We start from the raw sequence: 16,465 nt of genomic DNA on the forward strand, positions 1-16,465 counted from the left end.
TTTGCGAGCAAGAAATGTTTGCTAATTTCGCATTTACTAAAAATCGTCCAAATTAAGGTGCTGTGAAATATATTATTCATACATGTGCCGTACATTAAAAGATAAAAAAACGCAAACATTTATTGCAGGAAGAATGGACCTTGAAGGCCATTAGCGAAATTAAGTTGCCGCAAAAAAATTCTGTTTTACAGTAGCTGTAATTTTGTACTTATGGAAGTGCCAGTGCACAAGGGGAAAACGTATAGATACTATGTACACATTGTTTTGTTAAAGGTGTTAATATTGTTTTTTTTTTTAATCAGAACAATCACAGTAAATGTCCCATGAGTGCATTGAAACAGATCTCTCCATAATACTGTAGCTAGTACCCCTTCATTGAGACCAGTTTGTGCTTGTATAGCTGTAGTGTTATTTACATAGCTCAAATACAATAACACAACACTTCATAGTGTGGTATTAACATTGCAAATTAATTAAACTGGGGAGATATTTTACTTTTACTTTTCCCATCTACACTGTTTATTTATCAAAATGTCAGACTCGACTGGCCTAAATTACATTGTCTACACTGGAATAAATCCCTATGAGATCTCTGTCTGCAGTTCTTGCAACACTCCTAACTACAGTAGTAACCATAGTGTCAGGTTCCCCAGTGGCAGGTAAAGAGTGATTATGTAAACTGAAGACTGCTTATACAGTCTCAAGTCTTAATTTCATGATTACATTCAATGTGAAATCCCTTCAGTTTGTGATTTTATGGGATTTACTTTGTATCTGTGTGAATCAGTTTACATTAATGCATTTACTTTACATTTGAAACTCAAAGCTATCAGGTTTCAGTTCAACCTTTAAATCCTCTTGACTGTGTCATTTATTCCAACTGTTTCTAAGCCATTTGTTTACAAAGGCTCTACCTGAGGTGTAAAATTGTTTGTTGATGGTTTGCTGTCTAAACACCCACTGTTACATGTCAGTCACTGGGCAAATTACCACTGTCTGTCATTCAGACTGATCCTTGATGCGTACATTAGTTTAGAAGCTGGCTGGCTTTCGTAGTGGAACTGCCAGTCAAGTTAGCAGAACGGGTCAATGGTTTACGTGCTGCAGGCTGCTTTAGCCTTTTTCAAAACAATTGTACATATTTACTGGTGAAGGCATGGTAATAAACCTGTATAAAACACGATTGTCTTGTCAGTCAGAGGATAAAGATTGAGTGCAGAGTTCTTACTCATAAGACAAGTTATGAATTATTGAAGGCCACTGCAAATGTTTTATGAAGGAACACCAGTGGTCCCTACAGAAAATAAAAATGATATTATCAATTTGAGCTTCCTCCTCATGTTGGGAAGTCAAGGCAAAGGCTGCTGTTCTGTAAGCAGAGGGTCCCTTGACTGCATTGTATGCGCTAGGGAGAGAATTGTCTGAAAAATAAAAACAAATGTTAATGCAATCACAAGAAAAAAAAGACTCAGCAAAACATTGTTAGGGAATTTTGTGTTTATTTGTTTTAAATATTGTTTTAAATAAGATCAACAGGGACAAGTCTTCTTTCTTTCCAAGGCAACGACATTACAATGACATTACAAAGCCTTTTGCATTTACAGCACACAAAGGGAAAACCATTCAATGTTAGAGTATAAATTACTTAATGCCATTAGCCATTTTTTTCAGAAAGAAAAAAAGTTCATTCTTTTTAGAATTGTAATTGGTATACTTTTCCTTTAGAATGCAATTGCACTATTTACTGTATACTTCAGTGTATACTATAAAATCCAGCCCAAGGTTTTAGCAAAGTTGTGCCACACATTAATTATACTGAGATCAATGTTCAGTATCAAGGGTTTGTGGTTTGCACAATGCTTCCAATTAGTGCATACAACTGAATGATGATAGTGAATAATAGTGAGTAATTAAAGAGCAAGTAGCTTCAAATGACATTATTTTAGTTATTTGACTGTTCCCTTTCCTTTTTGTGATGATTGCAATCATTCTTGTTTGACTCAGAGTTCAGGAACTGCTCTTCAGTTCTGGTTGTCTATCATTTACATATGTATTGTAGGGTGGATCAGCCAAAGTGTTTTTATGTTAGTAAGCAAACAGCACCCTCTAGTGTACAGCAGTCTGTTGCCAGAATAACAAAAGTCAACTTGATCCAAAGTGACAGATCATTGGAAGACACTAAAGACACTTTGGCAAGCAACTGGAACTGAAGAGCAGCTAATGAAATAATTCCTATACCTACTATATTTTATTTTCTACCATTGTATTGAACCAGTTCTGACCTTTGTCCCTTCCTTCTTGTGCCCAGGTCTCACAGCAGCAGCGTCCTTGGTGTCCCTGGCCTGGGCTCTGGCCTCCTATCAAAAGGCTCTCCGGGACTCCCGTGACGACAAGAAGCCCATCGGCTACCTAGCCGTCATCATTCAGTTCTGCTGGCACTTCTTCACCATTGCCGCCCGGGTAATCACCTTCGCACTCTTCGCCTCTGTGTTCCAGCTCTACTTCGGTATCTTTATTGTCCTGCACTGGTGCATCATGACCTTCTGGATCGTCCACTGCGAGACAGAGTTTTGCATCACCAAGTGGGAGGAGATTGTCTTCGACATGGTAGTGGGGATCATCTACATCTTCAGCTGGTTCAACGTCAAGGAAGGACGGACCCGCTGCCGTTTGTCCATCTACTACTTTGTAATCCTTTTGGAGAACACAGCCTTGAGCGCCCTCTGGTACTTATACCGGGCTCCTCAGATCACTGACGCTTTTGCCATCCCTGCTCTCTGTGTTGTCTTCAGCAGTTTTCTGACTGGAATAGTCTTCATGCTCATGTACTATGCCTTCTTTCACCCCAATGGACCCAGGTTTGGGCAGTCGCCAAGCTGCGTACTTGTGGACCCTGCTACCACCTTTACACTGCCCCCCGAGGTTGCGACCAACACCCTGAGGGCAGTTTCACAAAATCGTGTGCCGGTGATGGTGCCAGACAGGGATCCGAAATACACAGAGAGGGACAGCTGCGCGCCTGTGTTTCAGGTCAGGCCCACCGCCCCCTCCACCCCATCCTCTCGTGCGCCACGGATAGAGGAAACTGTTATTAAAATAGACCTGTTCAGGAACAGGTATCCTGCCTGGGAGAGGCACGTGCTGGATAGAAGTTTACGCAAGGCCATCCTAACCCTTGAGTGTTCACCCTCTCCCCCCCGGCTGCAGTATAAAGACGATGCTCTTGTTCAAGAGCGCCTGGAATATGAGACCACACTGTAGCCTTTGGGGATGTTTGCTTTAAAAAAAGAAAACCTGCTAGAGGATCCACTTAAGAGTGATCAGCAGGACTGTGGCAATACATTCCTAGCTCTATCTCTCTATACATAGTGTCGATCCATGGTGTTGATTGTCATGGACTGAAAATAGGCACGATTTCAATTTAACTTGAAGGGTGTATTGTTGGTTTTTTTTTTAAGTTTTTTTTTTTTTTTTTTTTTAATTTTGTTTAGTTTTATGTTTTTATGAAGTAAGCCTGGCAGGGAATACAAATACCAATAAGAGGCCATCACATCTAAGAACCTGCACACCCCAACCCTCTGAAAGGTACATTTTAGCAGTTTTTCTTTCTCTGACTCAAAAAAAGGGAGTTGGCTACTCAAGAACAAAAGCCATTTACAGATAACAAGCCATAGCTCGGTAGCAAAAACTGCAGCTATCTTCTATTTACTATAGAAAACCTTGTAAATGCTTGTTGTTCTGTCTTCCAATATTGAGATTACTTAACCTCATTCCCAGGCTCACACACTAAACTAAAGGTTGGCCCATGGCCCATAAAACATTACAAGGTAATTAAAGAATTGATTATAAAATGATAATTGTGATTTATATAACAAAGATAGCAACTCTTCTTTTTTTTTTAACCTGGTGGGGCACTAAAAATTGTATTTACTATGTATTTCACCCATGGGAACATTAACTCAGTAGATCTTTATTTCAAGATTCATTATGCTGGCCTTTGTGTGTGTTATTAAGATGTTACAGGCCATGCCCTTGTTGTGCCAAAAGTTCTGTAACCACTGGATTTTATGGACTCCGGGCATTGTCGCCGAGAGAAACTTGGCAGCAGGAATGAGCAAGCAAGATTAGCATATACTTGAATTTGCATCTTAGTTGGTGTCAAAGATGGTAGTTAAATAATATGCCCCCTTGAACAGGGTCAAGGGAAGACTACATTATGATATTCACAAAGGAAGAGATAAACAAACAGTTGAGACCTGTCGGCTGTCAGATTCTATGGACTGGAGGATAAGCAGACATGTGCGGAAAAAAAAGAAGAGGCTTTGTAACATTTTTGGACTCTTCAGTCAAATCACACTTGCAGCAAATAATTGCAACTGTAGTTTAAAGATGCAACATTCATTTTTACTGGTTGTGGTATTATTGAAGTCATTCAGGTATAAGCAATGGAAGCATTGTTTAAAACCATGTACAGTGGATTTCAGGCCTAGTGATGGTCATTGCTCTTTAAACTACAACAAACACCAAACAACCTTGATATTTTATGCATTTTCGGAGCATCCACTTGCATCCTGCTGCTCTGCTCAATGCAAAACAAGTATAGGGCTGAAACCACTTCTGTCATTGTGACTCAACAGAACAAACATCGGTTTAAACCAAGTCACTTCAGCATAGGCTGGATTGCAGCCAAGGAAGAGGAATAAACTGCATGTTAATCACCTCAGAAACATGTTGTTAAATCACAGGAAGATTGTTGTGCATATTGGTAATCAATGGCATAAAAAAGAAAGCTGCATCTTTAAGAATTCTACAGAGAAGCTGTATGGGGTCTAGCTGCCCGTTCAGCTTTAGTTCCAAAACTTCGGTCTCATCAAGATAAAATGAAAACAAAGGCTAAACAAAAGAAAGAAAATCAAACACAACATGTGTTAGCATGCGGAGTCACAACACTCCAATTGCTATATTCAAAGTGTAATTGCATTTAGAGTGGGAGAGGAGGTGGGATGAACAGAAAGATTTCGCTAACTGGCAATTATTAGGCTAAGTTGTTTTATTTTCATCAGGAAACAACATGAGAGAGGTGGCAAGCTCCTTTAATACACTAATAACAAATATATTTAACTGTCAAAATTAATTAATCTATATATATATATATATATATATATATATATATATATATATATATATATATATATATATATATATATATATATATATGCCTTGTCATATGTGTCCCTCATTTTGGAGTGCTTACCATAATATTAGGTGGAGGAGCTGTTGCAGTCACAAGTCTTTGATTCCTGAAGGGCACATGAGTCTCATCCATTTGAAACAGATAACCTGGGATTTCCAAATTGATTTCTCTCAGGGGCTACCACAAAATATAAAGAACGATTTGTTGTAGTTGCTATCTGATTGTAGTCTTCAGGTAACTATCTTGGCCACATTGATATCTGAAATTCTCGATACTAGAGGTTCAGCAACGCATTTCTTGCTTAATAAAATGACAGTTTGCCATTGTTATTAGTTAAACAATTCAGTATACAGTAACCTGTCACATATCCGACTGTGATGGGACCAGAGTAAGGGCGGATATGTGAAAAGTCGGATGAATGAATCATGTTTTAAATACCATTATACACAGCTGTAACAATGACTATATTCACACAATTATTGTTTTGAGATTCAACTTTTATATTAAGGTATTAATGCTTGTGCTGTCTGGGTGCGTGCATTGGGTGCTGAGTGACAGGCAGGAGATCGAGACGGAGGTTGAAGTTGATACACCCCGCAGGCGAACAGGATTTATTTACATATGAAACCACTGAACAGCTCACGTGACACTGGCAGCGCATGGAGCACATACAACAACATGTATAAAAACTTTGGTAGAATCTATCATATCTAAACTAATCTTCTCTGTTTAATAATAAAGTAACGTTGCTGAAGAGGTTGATCATGGTGGATAAATGGTTAGATATGTGACAGATTATTGTATTTATTAGGTTCATCCAGCTCGGTTTACAGTCTCTTTGTTCCAAATGGACGGATTGAGCTTTTCTGTTTTCTGTATTGTAGGTGGTTTACATTATTTGATATGAATGGTGGTAATTTATTTCCCAAACTGCAAACATGATTGTTTCAGCCTATCACGAAAGGCCTTGGGAAGATGTACCTTATTAATGAAAAGAGAAGGTTGTCTATGCTATAAACCATTGACTTGTCTATTTTAAAGTCTCTTTTTCCTTTAAGCATATACTTCTGTGTTATCTGTCCCCACGGCTCAATTAAGAGCTAGCTCTGTTGTATCGACAATCCCAAGTGAGAGAATGATAAATCCGAGCGAGCACAGAGTTCTGCATGTCGATTACTAGAGAGACGGCAGTCAGACCACCATGGTGTAATGGTGATTCAGCTATTCCCAAGCCTTACCTAATGTGAAGAGAAACATGTTCTTTATTGAGGAATTCAGAAGGCTCTGACTTTTAAACCCTTTCCTTAGTTAATGGGCAATACTGGGTTGCTTTATGAAGTTGTCTGAGTACTGTAGTAAGTATAAGTTTGATATATAGGTTGTCAGTGGCCACCTAGTTGAGTTTGTCTGAATTACTAGGTTTTAAATTATTTACTTTTAAATCTAATGTTATTTGTATTTAACAGGGATACAGTATTATGATTTTCCTGCTAGAGATTCTAATAAGGGAAAGGGTTGATAAATCTAAAATCAATATAAATAAAGACCCACTGCAACAGCTATCCCTTAAGTACAAATTAGAGGCTCTCCAAAATAATTCAGTTTGTTTATAATGGTTGTAAATTGTACATCGGCTATTCAGATAAACAGCTCAGGCACCAGATCATTACAGTGAGAGATGCAGTATTTCAGGGTGTGATGGTGCCTAGCTGTGTGATCTGCGAAAGAAACTGTAGCAACAATGAGAAGACCATGCTGGTGAAAAAAAACTCTTAGAGTTCACCTCACATTGCAGAGAAAAAGCTGATGTGAAAAAAGAGGATTTTTCGGTTTACTTTTTTCTGTGCTTTGGTTTGTTGAAACCAACTCAGACATTTTTAACAATTAAACCCTAAACACAGAACACTGGCAACTTATTTCCAGCTTTAATTAAATCCAGACTCAATGTATTCCAAAGAAAATCGAAACAGCGTCAGAATTCAGTCGTTAGACACAGTATGGTGGGAGCAGGAAAATGTATAATACATAAAAACAAAACAATAACAAATTTATAACATTAGAAAAATCTATTACCTAGTGCAGAAATCTAAATGGTAGAGATACTCCAAGTGTATGAATTTAGACTGTTTCTAAAAGGATCCATTCGTAGGTAAGCGAATATATATATATATATATATACTAATATATTATATATATATATATATATATATATATATATATATATATCTTCTCAGTAAACGATTACTAGACATACTTAAATGTGTATGTTTACATAGACAAGTTCGTCTAAGCTCCCAGTCGACTGACGGCCTTTCGTGTCGATAATGGCAGACAACACTCTTGTGTAAATCTGCATCACACGAGTGGGGCGTTCGCTACACGTACATGACAAAGACGGTTGCCACACTTACAAAGAGAGGAAAGTTGTAAATGAAGAAACTAATTTAGGAATTCAGTAACATTTTAGCATCGGATAACATTTAGCCTAATACATAGGCTACAATTTTTCTTACACACTGTATTTTTAAAAAAGTCTGTAAATACAAAATATTCTTTCATTCAGTCAACTAAAAAATGCAGACTGAATAGCAATCTTTACGATAGCATCGGAATTCAATTCAATGATTTATAGTCTGTAGACACTTAATGCAGCAGACAATATGGGACACTAATAACCTCTCTTAGCAATTGCTGAGAGGCTGTAAGCAGCAGATCTTTGTGGTTTACAGTATCCATAAAGATAACTATGTTTTCAAGATTACATATTCATTTAGTGTTACAGTTAAAATAATCCATATTAAACTGTTTTGGCATCATCAGTTCTCTTGGAGTGAAACAGGCTCCGATGTAAAATAATAAAATCTGTACAGTGAATTAATGAAATGTCATTAACAAGGGTATTACTTCATGACAGATGCCTTTTATATACATTTGTATCTATATTTAGGTACCTTCATCTCTTTTTCATTTGTAATAGTTCCCACATTTATGAAGACATTTTACTCATTAGGAACTGGTGCTAAAAACCTTTAAAAATGCCTCATACTAAGAAAACAAAGATGTTTGACAAGACCTACTAAAACAGTAAATAATGACATTGGAACAACACATCAGTTTTTTCATATGCCTACCAACATGCTTTTTTAGAACACTAATTCAGGACTGCAAAAACTTGTACCAAACTTGTACCAAACTTGTACGTGTTACTTCTATACGTCTACTTTTATTTATTTATTTATTTATTATAGCTAAAATATATATTTTAGTCAACCATACTTCTTATTGTTGATTTCTTATCTCACCACTGTATGTGTTTTGGCTTTTCTTGCTCAATGAAGAAGTGTATTGGCTACTATTCCGATGATATATAATATATATATATATATATATATATATATATCTATATATATATATATATATATATATAGAATATGCTTTGTGCATAACGATCCTGGACATAAAAATTAATATTTTTGGTGACCCTAATGCTGACAAATAGTCTAGCTTAATAGCTTAATTGACAAGCTGCACTGTCCGTCATTCATTACCTGGGATTTTATTTAAATGAAATCCATGGCCGGGCAGGAGGTCCTGAGCTGCATCATAAAGCCAAACATCTACTGGATTAAAACTGCAGAAACAACTGTAAAGGATAATGAGATAGAATAACAAACCGGTAGGCTTTTGTGTCATTATTGGCCTCCCTGCAAGGTTTTGGACTGTGCAATTAAACCGACTTGTTTATGAAGGCCTGCTGTGTTGAGGCCTCACAAAGCAGACCTGTGGGTAGATACTGTGGAGATTTAATTTTGACTCCCAATGGCCAAGTTTCTCATTAAAGTACAAATGGTTCAAATAGTTTGGACATTTTTAAATGTACAATTTCTTTGTGCCCAGTTCATTTTAATAAGCAGGCAAACGTGTTTGGTACAATACTGAACTACAAAGACAGTTTAGCGGATAAGCTGCAGAGCTACAGTATAATGATCAAACTTTAGCTCAGATAAAAACTTTACCCAAACATGTGTCAGGCCAACATATATGCACAAAAACTAACTTAAAGATTGCTTTGCAATCTGAGAATGGAACAGGTCTTTTTTCAACAGATAGACATGCAGTATATGATTGATTCTAATATGACCTTTCTAGTCTGTATTTGTAAATAATAGTTCTAACAGCGAATCTGGTTAACCCATAACGTCTGGTCACGCGGGTGACTTTTGTTGACGGTAACAAGAGGACCATATTTGTTGCCTGCGTGTTGCCTTGCATTTTGTGGTGGTCACATGAGAGACAAGCATGCGGTCGACAAGCTGGCAACACACAGGCAACAACGCAATGCAAACCCATCGTACGTTTTTGTCACGAGATGTAAACATGCTGCGAAGGAAGGCTGCTGCCGCTGCTTTAATAGCAATGATAGATGAGGAAGAGTAGAAAAAAGTGAAAGTTTGGTTCTGCCCTGGGTTATGAGACATAAAGAAATATTATTGTATCACTTGTTTTTAAACTTGCACAAAAAACAATTTTTTTAGGAATCTTTTTTTTTTTTTTTAATTGTGTTGAACAAGTAGTCAACTGTTACAAAAAGCAGAAAAATAAATGTTTTTATTGTGTTTTGCTTTCGTTTACTGTAAAAAAATAAAAAAAATGAAAAATGAAAAATTATTTAAAAAAAGGAAACACAAAGTAACAGCCTCCACGGCGACCTTCTATTTTGTTATATGTAATTATTTCTCAAACCAATACAAAAATACCAAATAATCTATTAGCTTCACTTCTAAATGACGTGTCCCCATCACCATTTTATTATCATGTGACACTACTATCAACTGTGATTGGCTGGCATTGAAAATGTTGCCCTCATGTCGCCTGAAAAATAGAACATCATCCTAAAGTGGGAGACATGTCACCGGGGTGTTGACCAGCCCTTTAGGCCTCAAAGTGGAGATGAATAATTATAAGCTTATATACACTTTACCAAAAGGGCAGGTACATAATATCAGAAAAGCCTAGCTCCCGAATGTGCAGCTACAGTGAATATTCATGTCACGGTCAAGACTAACAGCTTAGACTCACTCATATTTATAGGTAATGTATTGCAAAAAGAGTCACTGTGTTGTCATTAACAATTACTGCACAGCCACTTCAGTGTTTCAAAAAAAAAACGGTCTGGGCAATTTTCTGCTGCAAAGTACGTAATGTGTTTTATTATGGGTGGAAAATGTTTTTTAGTTGCTGTACATGTCCATGAAAACTTTTTTTTTTTTTTTTTTTTTAATAACAAATACCAGCAGCTGTGCTACTGGTGATATGCACACCACCATGATCCTTAAGAAATCTATAATTATTCAAAAATAATAATCGAAAAAATACAGGAGCTCTTTTCCCAGAAGTTGAACTTTGAAGTACAATAAATAAAAGGCTGCTGGTGAGATTTAGGCACTGTTATTGATTTCTTCAGTAGTCACTTATAATTTAACCAACAAAACAGTTTGTTACATTCTTTGATTTATTTGTCCCCTGTACTATTTACAGTAGGCAGAAAGGTGGCAAACAACAGCAAAAACAAAAACAAAAAAAGATATAAACAAGCCACGTTTATTTAGTTGTCTTTGGAGCGTAACCTAAAACTACTTTCAGTTTAAAAGATTTGTTTTAATGCTGATAAAAACAATTGCTCAAATTGAACATTAGTCAATAAAAGCAACTGAAGGCAAGCTCCAGATTTCAGCCAGGTGCAGCTGATTTTCATTTGTCACATTAGCATTTTCCTTTAAAAAATATGGGTTTGATGTCTGGTTGGGATATAATGGTCAGGTACGATTGTAATCAGGTTACCTACAAAAATCCATATCAAAATTATATATAAAAACTTTTTAAAAAAAACAAAAAAACCTGATAACTAGTGTTATTCAGATATATATCATATATATATATATATATATATATATATATATATATATATATATATATATATATATATGGCTAGGGCTCACTTGGTTGCAGTTATTTTGTCTTTCTTGCAAAAAAACAGAAAGAACGTTTAGGCAGTATATAACACTTATGGCTCCTTATGCACATTATATTTAGGGTTTTTTTTGTAGTATATTTTGTAATTCATTTGATGTTGTCTGGCATTTTGCTTTGTTGTGTGAAGAGAGGAAGGACGTTCAGTTGAGGGAGTTTGTGAAAAAAAAAACTATTGACCGTAAACAGCGTAGTTTGATCTATTTTTGTTCATGTGATAATGATTTACCCAATCACATGCCCTCACATGTGACAAATTTAGCGATTCCTGACTGATTATATATATCTATATATATATATATATATATTATATATATATATATATATATATATATATATATATATATATATATATATATATGAGTGAGGGACTTAAGTCAAACAGCAACTGAACTGGTATGCCTGCTTATTGTGTCAAAACCTGATTGATCTGCATCAGTTCATTTTAAAAGTCATAAATACACTCACAATCAAAGAAAAAACACATCTCTATTCATGGTAATAACATATACAGTGGAGACATGTGCATTTTGTAATCACTGACACAGTACAGTACATTAAAGAAGGGTGTTACAAATAGATTATAAAATAATGAAACATCTCTATTGACATAAAAAGGAGCAGACTGTACAGGAAGTGATACCAGACAACATAAGCTATCTATTTTGTAAAAAAATGATTAAGGTGCTCATGTCCCATGCGTCATTCATTTTCTTCATATAATTACTTACAGCATTTTTAAAGACAAAGTTTAATATGTTGTACATTTAACTACCTCAGGTTGGTTTGTACTACAAAATATCCTCCACCCTACTTAAAAAGCTTTTAGTTAAAGTGATATTTGTGTAGATTGTGTCACTCAGTTGTGAAAGTGTAAAGTGTGGTAAACTTTCATATTATGTAGATTGCAGTTAAAACGTTACATTACAGCAAAGGTGGAGTGTATCTTGCTCAGTGCTTTAGTGCGTCCAAAAACAAATCAAAAACCAGGAAACCTGCTTTTATTTCTCCTGAAGTTAACAAAAAAATAATTTATTAGTTAGAAAAAAACAAGATGAGCTCCTTAAATATATTTAATTTGCCTTAAAAAAAATACTTCTATCCTCTTGTTTCTCTCCTGTCTTGCAAACACTGTAATTGTTGTACCCCTGATGGCATGTCAAGTGCTATGTGAACAAAGCGAGTTGATACATTTTTCAGTTATTCTAGCATAAAATTGTACAGTGATATTGATTGTTTAAAAAGTCAGCATTTGCTTTGATTTAAAAGGGTCAGAATACAGGAAACAATGAGATACTACATGGTTGTTGGCAGTAATATAGTGCTTGTTTTTTCCCTTTCCCCTTCAATTGGCTGAAACTAAAGACAGAATTTGGCATTGACACTCTTAGACTACCGTAAATGACTGTTAATGAAAAGCAGGTTTTTGCTAGTGATGTCTGAAATGTTGGTCTGTATCATGCATCTCTGTTCAGCTAGTGGTACACAGACAATTATTAATGAGCTGCGTTTCCGTGGTTCCAGTCATGGGGGTTTTGAGGAAGTAGGTGTCAAACTCCTGCCTTTTTAAACCATGTTTAATATGTAGCTGCCCATATGAAAAAAAAATACTGTAATTCTGCCAAAAGTCCTTTCGTAATAATGTATCTGTTGCTGTACTTAAATACTGTATAGACAGTGCACAGTGGTGACATTTCAGTAGTATGTTTGGAAACTGCCCTTTAATGTGTCCAATAGTTGTCTTGATGCATTTAAGCTTTTAAAGAAATCAAATGTTTCTCAGGGGAGGAAAAGCCTGGATACAGGATGCCCCTATGAGGAATCTTCCTTTCTTTGGTGTGAAATGTATGGCAGTTTTTTTGTATAGAAGTAGTATTAACCCCAGCTACAATATGATGCTTAGTATATACACCTTGTCTGAGGTAGTACAAGCACATTAACTTACACAAATGGAAGCAATGGCAGTAATTTGTAAACATAATGTACAAATGTACTTGTTATTTTTATTTGCAATGTAAGATTAAAAATAGTTATTTGACAAATATTTGAACTGTATATAAATGTATGCAAATTTCCATGTTGAAAACATTCCTTTAAGAGTGCTGATTGTAAAGGATGTCTGTATTGGCTAGAGAATGTCGCCACAATGAGACGGCAGATACATATGATATAGTAAAGATCAAACTAGTGTCGTGTATGTGATGTGTTAAAAAAAAAAAGAAAAAAAAAGAAAAAAAACCTTGGTTATTTTTGGTCTGTTGAGTAAGTTGCATTTTGTGGTGAAAGTATGAAATTGTGTTTAAAACATTAGTTAAACTTACTTTTATTGTAAAATTAAACTTTAAAAAAATAACCTTGAGATTTTGTATATCTTGGATTTTTGTACATTTATTTTATTTTACAGCAACACAAGGTACCAAATTCATTAAATAAAGTACACTGTGGTCATTTTATCAGCCTCTTCTGCTTAGTTAATTCAAATCACTTACAGATGGTTGCACCTCCGGCATGAACCTATTCTTATGATCATAGACAAGCGTATCATTTTTTATCCACGTGATTCAAAATTCAAGCTGTTTCTAACAATGGTTGGCATTCAGTGAGCCACAGTTCCAGGGACTTTTTTATGTGTGGACAGAAATATCATGGATATGAAAATGAAAATGTGGTTATATGGGGAATACTGTACACCAGTGGTCGGCTATTAAATTTCACAGATTGGGCCACTTGCAATATCCTACCCTATACTGAATTAATAAACAAAGCAAATCTGGATTCATTATGCTCTGCCTATATATGTCTAGAGAACGACGCGACCATGAAGAAGCTGGCTCTGTTTGTGCTCTCCATGTTTGGATCTACTTACACATGCGAAGCGTACTATTCCACAATTAATGCAATAAAAACAGATGTACGAAACAGGCTGACAGAAGAATCTTTGAAGGACTGCCTATGCATCACCATCACGTCTATCACACCTGGGGCCGGTTGTACTAACGAGATCAAAAAACAGGATCGGATCTGATCCCACTCTGATCTTTGTTTGAAGTAAGATCGAAATGGGATCAGATTTTGAGCCGAAACTGAGTTCAAGATCAGCTCTGATCCTTTTAGTGCAACCCAATACGTCATAGGATCAAGATCTGAGCCTAAATCCAGGATCGGACCCGTTTAGTACAACTGGCCAGGGCCGGTGTCAGGGGGGCGCAAGGGATGAGACTGCTTCCGGGCCCAGCTTCTGCTGGGGCTCATACCAAAGATATTCTAGAATATCTTTGCTCATACAGATTTTTTTTTTTTTTAAAGTCCATTATCGAAAAGCAAAAACAAAAAAACTGTTCTCCTGGTGGTTCAAAAAATAAACTGTGTACTGTCAATCAAAACACATACGATCAAATCAGAGCTACGTAGGCGGGACTCAGCATGAAACTTTATAATAGGTCAGTGTCGATTAAAAAACAACAGACTGTTCCATTTACGGGGGGTTGCATTTCTTTCACAGCTGCTGTTTATAAAGATTATGACAAACAGTTTACTAACAAGGTATATAATCACAAATACCTCTGAAAAAAATAAACGCATAGGCCTATCAGCCAACTTTAATTCTCTGTGCGAACTCCTACATCACATACCAATTTGCCATAATAGACTTGCCTGGTAAAAAAAAAAAAAAAAAAAAAAAAAAAAAAAAAGCTTGGTGGAAGTAAGCTAACTTTTCCACAGTTGTGGTAATAAGTACATAACATACGGTATGTCGAATATGCCATCAAAACACAAGTCGGGTTGTTCAAAGCGAAAAGAGCAGAAAAGACAGCTAGAAATTTCTCAAAAAGAAGCAGAAAATGCTAAAAAAAAAAAAAAAAAAAAAAAAAAAGTGTACAGTAAATGGTTTAAAAGTGGGCCGACAACAGCAGATGGAAGTATAGTGCGGCAGCAGAACTGCCAGCCTCCTCCTCGCATGAAAAATAAACAACAGTTAAGCCATAAGAAAGATGTGAATCAGAGCCATTGGATTGGAAATGTACAACAGCAGCAAATACAAGGTACTGAATCATGTATTGTAAACCCGGTACCCAGTCAGGCACCTTTATGTTTTTTTTTTTTTTTTTTTTTTTTTTTAATGATCCAGCTACTTGGCCTGACTTTTGTACCAAAGAGCTAAGAGTTGAAATCGTGAAACATAAACCTGTGCAGCTAAATAAACTGACGCTGAATTCCCCAAAAATCGCACAGGATTTGTACTCATTTTTGGAACAATTAAATTAAATTGAGTTTTTTTTTTGTTTTTTTTTTTTCCTGGGGGGTGGGTTACTTCGCACTCTTACACCAAGGCCCAGTGAATCCTAGCACCAGCCCTGCAACCGGCCCCTGATGTTCAATTTGTCATAACGCAATGGAGCATTTAACATAAAAATGTGTGCTACTTTTGAATTTTGTTTTATGTTATTCTGCGTTCCTGTCTGTGTAGGAAATTGGTTGTTAGTTACATTGGAAATAAATTATGGTTATTTAGTAAAGCCCTGCCATGCAACCTACAGTGCATGGCAAGTGGTTTTTGAAAAATCATGATAGTAAACGGGGTATGATATTAAGCAAGGTGATAGAAAATGGGTTCATCTGTAATTTGGAATCGATTTTGCAAAACAATAAATTTCCTGCTTACTCGCAAAAAATTAAGGCCAGAAGATTTATCAGAGGACTAAGATAAACAATGTAAGAAGCTTTAAAAGTAATAAAATATATATATATATATATATATATATATATATATATATATATATATATATATATATATATATATATATATATATCACCCTTGCTATTTTATGGTGTTTGTAATCATTCTTGGTTAAAGTGATTATGTGTTTTGTTGCTACAATATTGAGTTATTACTATTGTCTCTATATTTGCCTTTACTTGGCTTTGTGCTTATATAGATAATCTGTGACTAACATTTGGTGGGAATGTATACAATCACTGAAACATAAAATGTACCCAAGGGCAGGGAGTACCCCCTCACACCATAATTTAAAATCTCCTTGATTTGTAGCAAAGATTTAAAAAAATAATAATAATAATTCTTAAACCCAGTTTGTCATGAACAGTTTTATTTATTAGGATGCAGTGACAGCTTAATAGCTGCTAATTCACATCTACAGGGAGGTAGAGATTTAGAAAATAAAAACTGAAAAGTTCAAGCCCTATATAACTGGAGACTGTGAACAAGCTGTGAGCAAGCTT

At 35.7% G+C, this 16,465-nt stretch overlaps 1 protein-coding gene across 1 annotated transcript in view; it reads left to right on the forward strand.

Annotated features, from left to right (window-relative positions):
- The window catches only part of LOC121313916 (XK-related protein 4-like), a 40,557-nt gene extending 37,074 nt beyond the window's left edge, over window positions 1-3,483 (forward strand). The window contains exon 3 of the mRNA XM_041246696.1: window positions 2,309-3,483. Coding sequence (XP_041102630.1) covers window positions 2,309-3,261 — 953 coding nt within the window. The 3' untranslated portion in view covers window positions 3,262-3,483. The remainder of the gene's footprint in view (window positions 1-2,308) is intronic.
- Window positions 3,484-16,465: the final 12,982 nt, after the last annotated feature.

The sequence above is a fragment of the Polyodon spathula genome, chromosome 4, assembly GCF_017654505.1.
Source record: "Polyodon spathula isolate WHYD16114869_AA chromosome 4, ASM1765450v1, whole genome shotgun sequence".
In the NCBI taxonomy this organism is placed as follows: Eukaryota; Metazoa; Chordata; class Actinopteri; order Acipenseriformes; family Polyodontidae; genus Polyodon; species Polyodon spathula.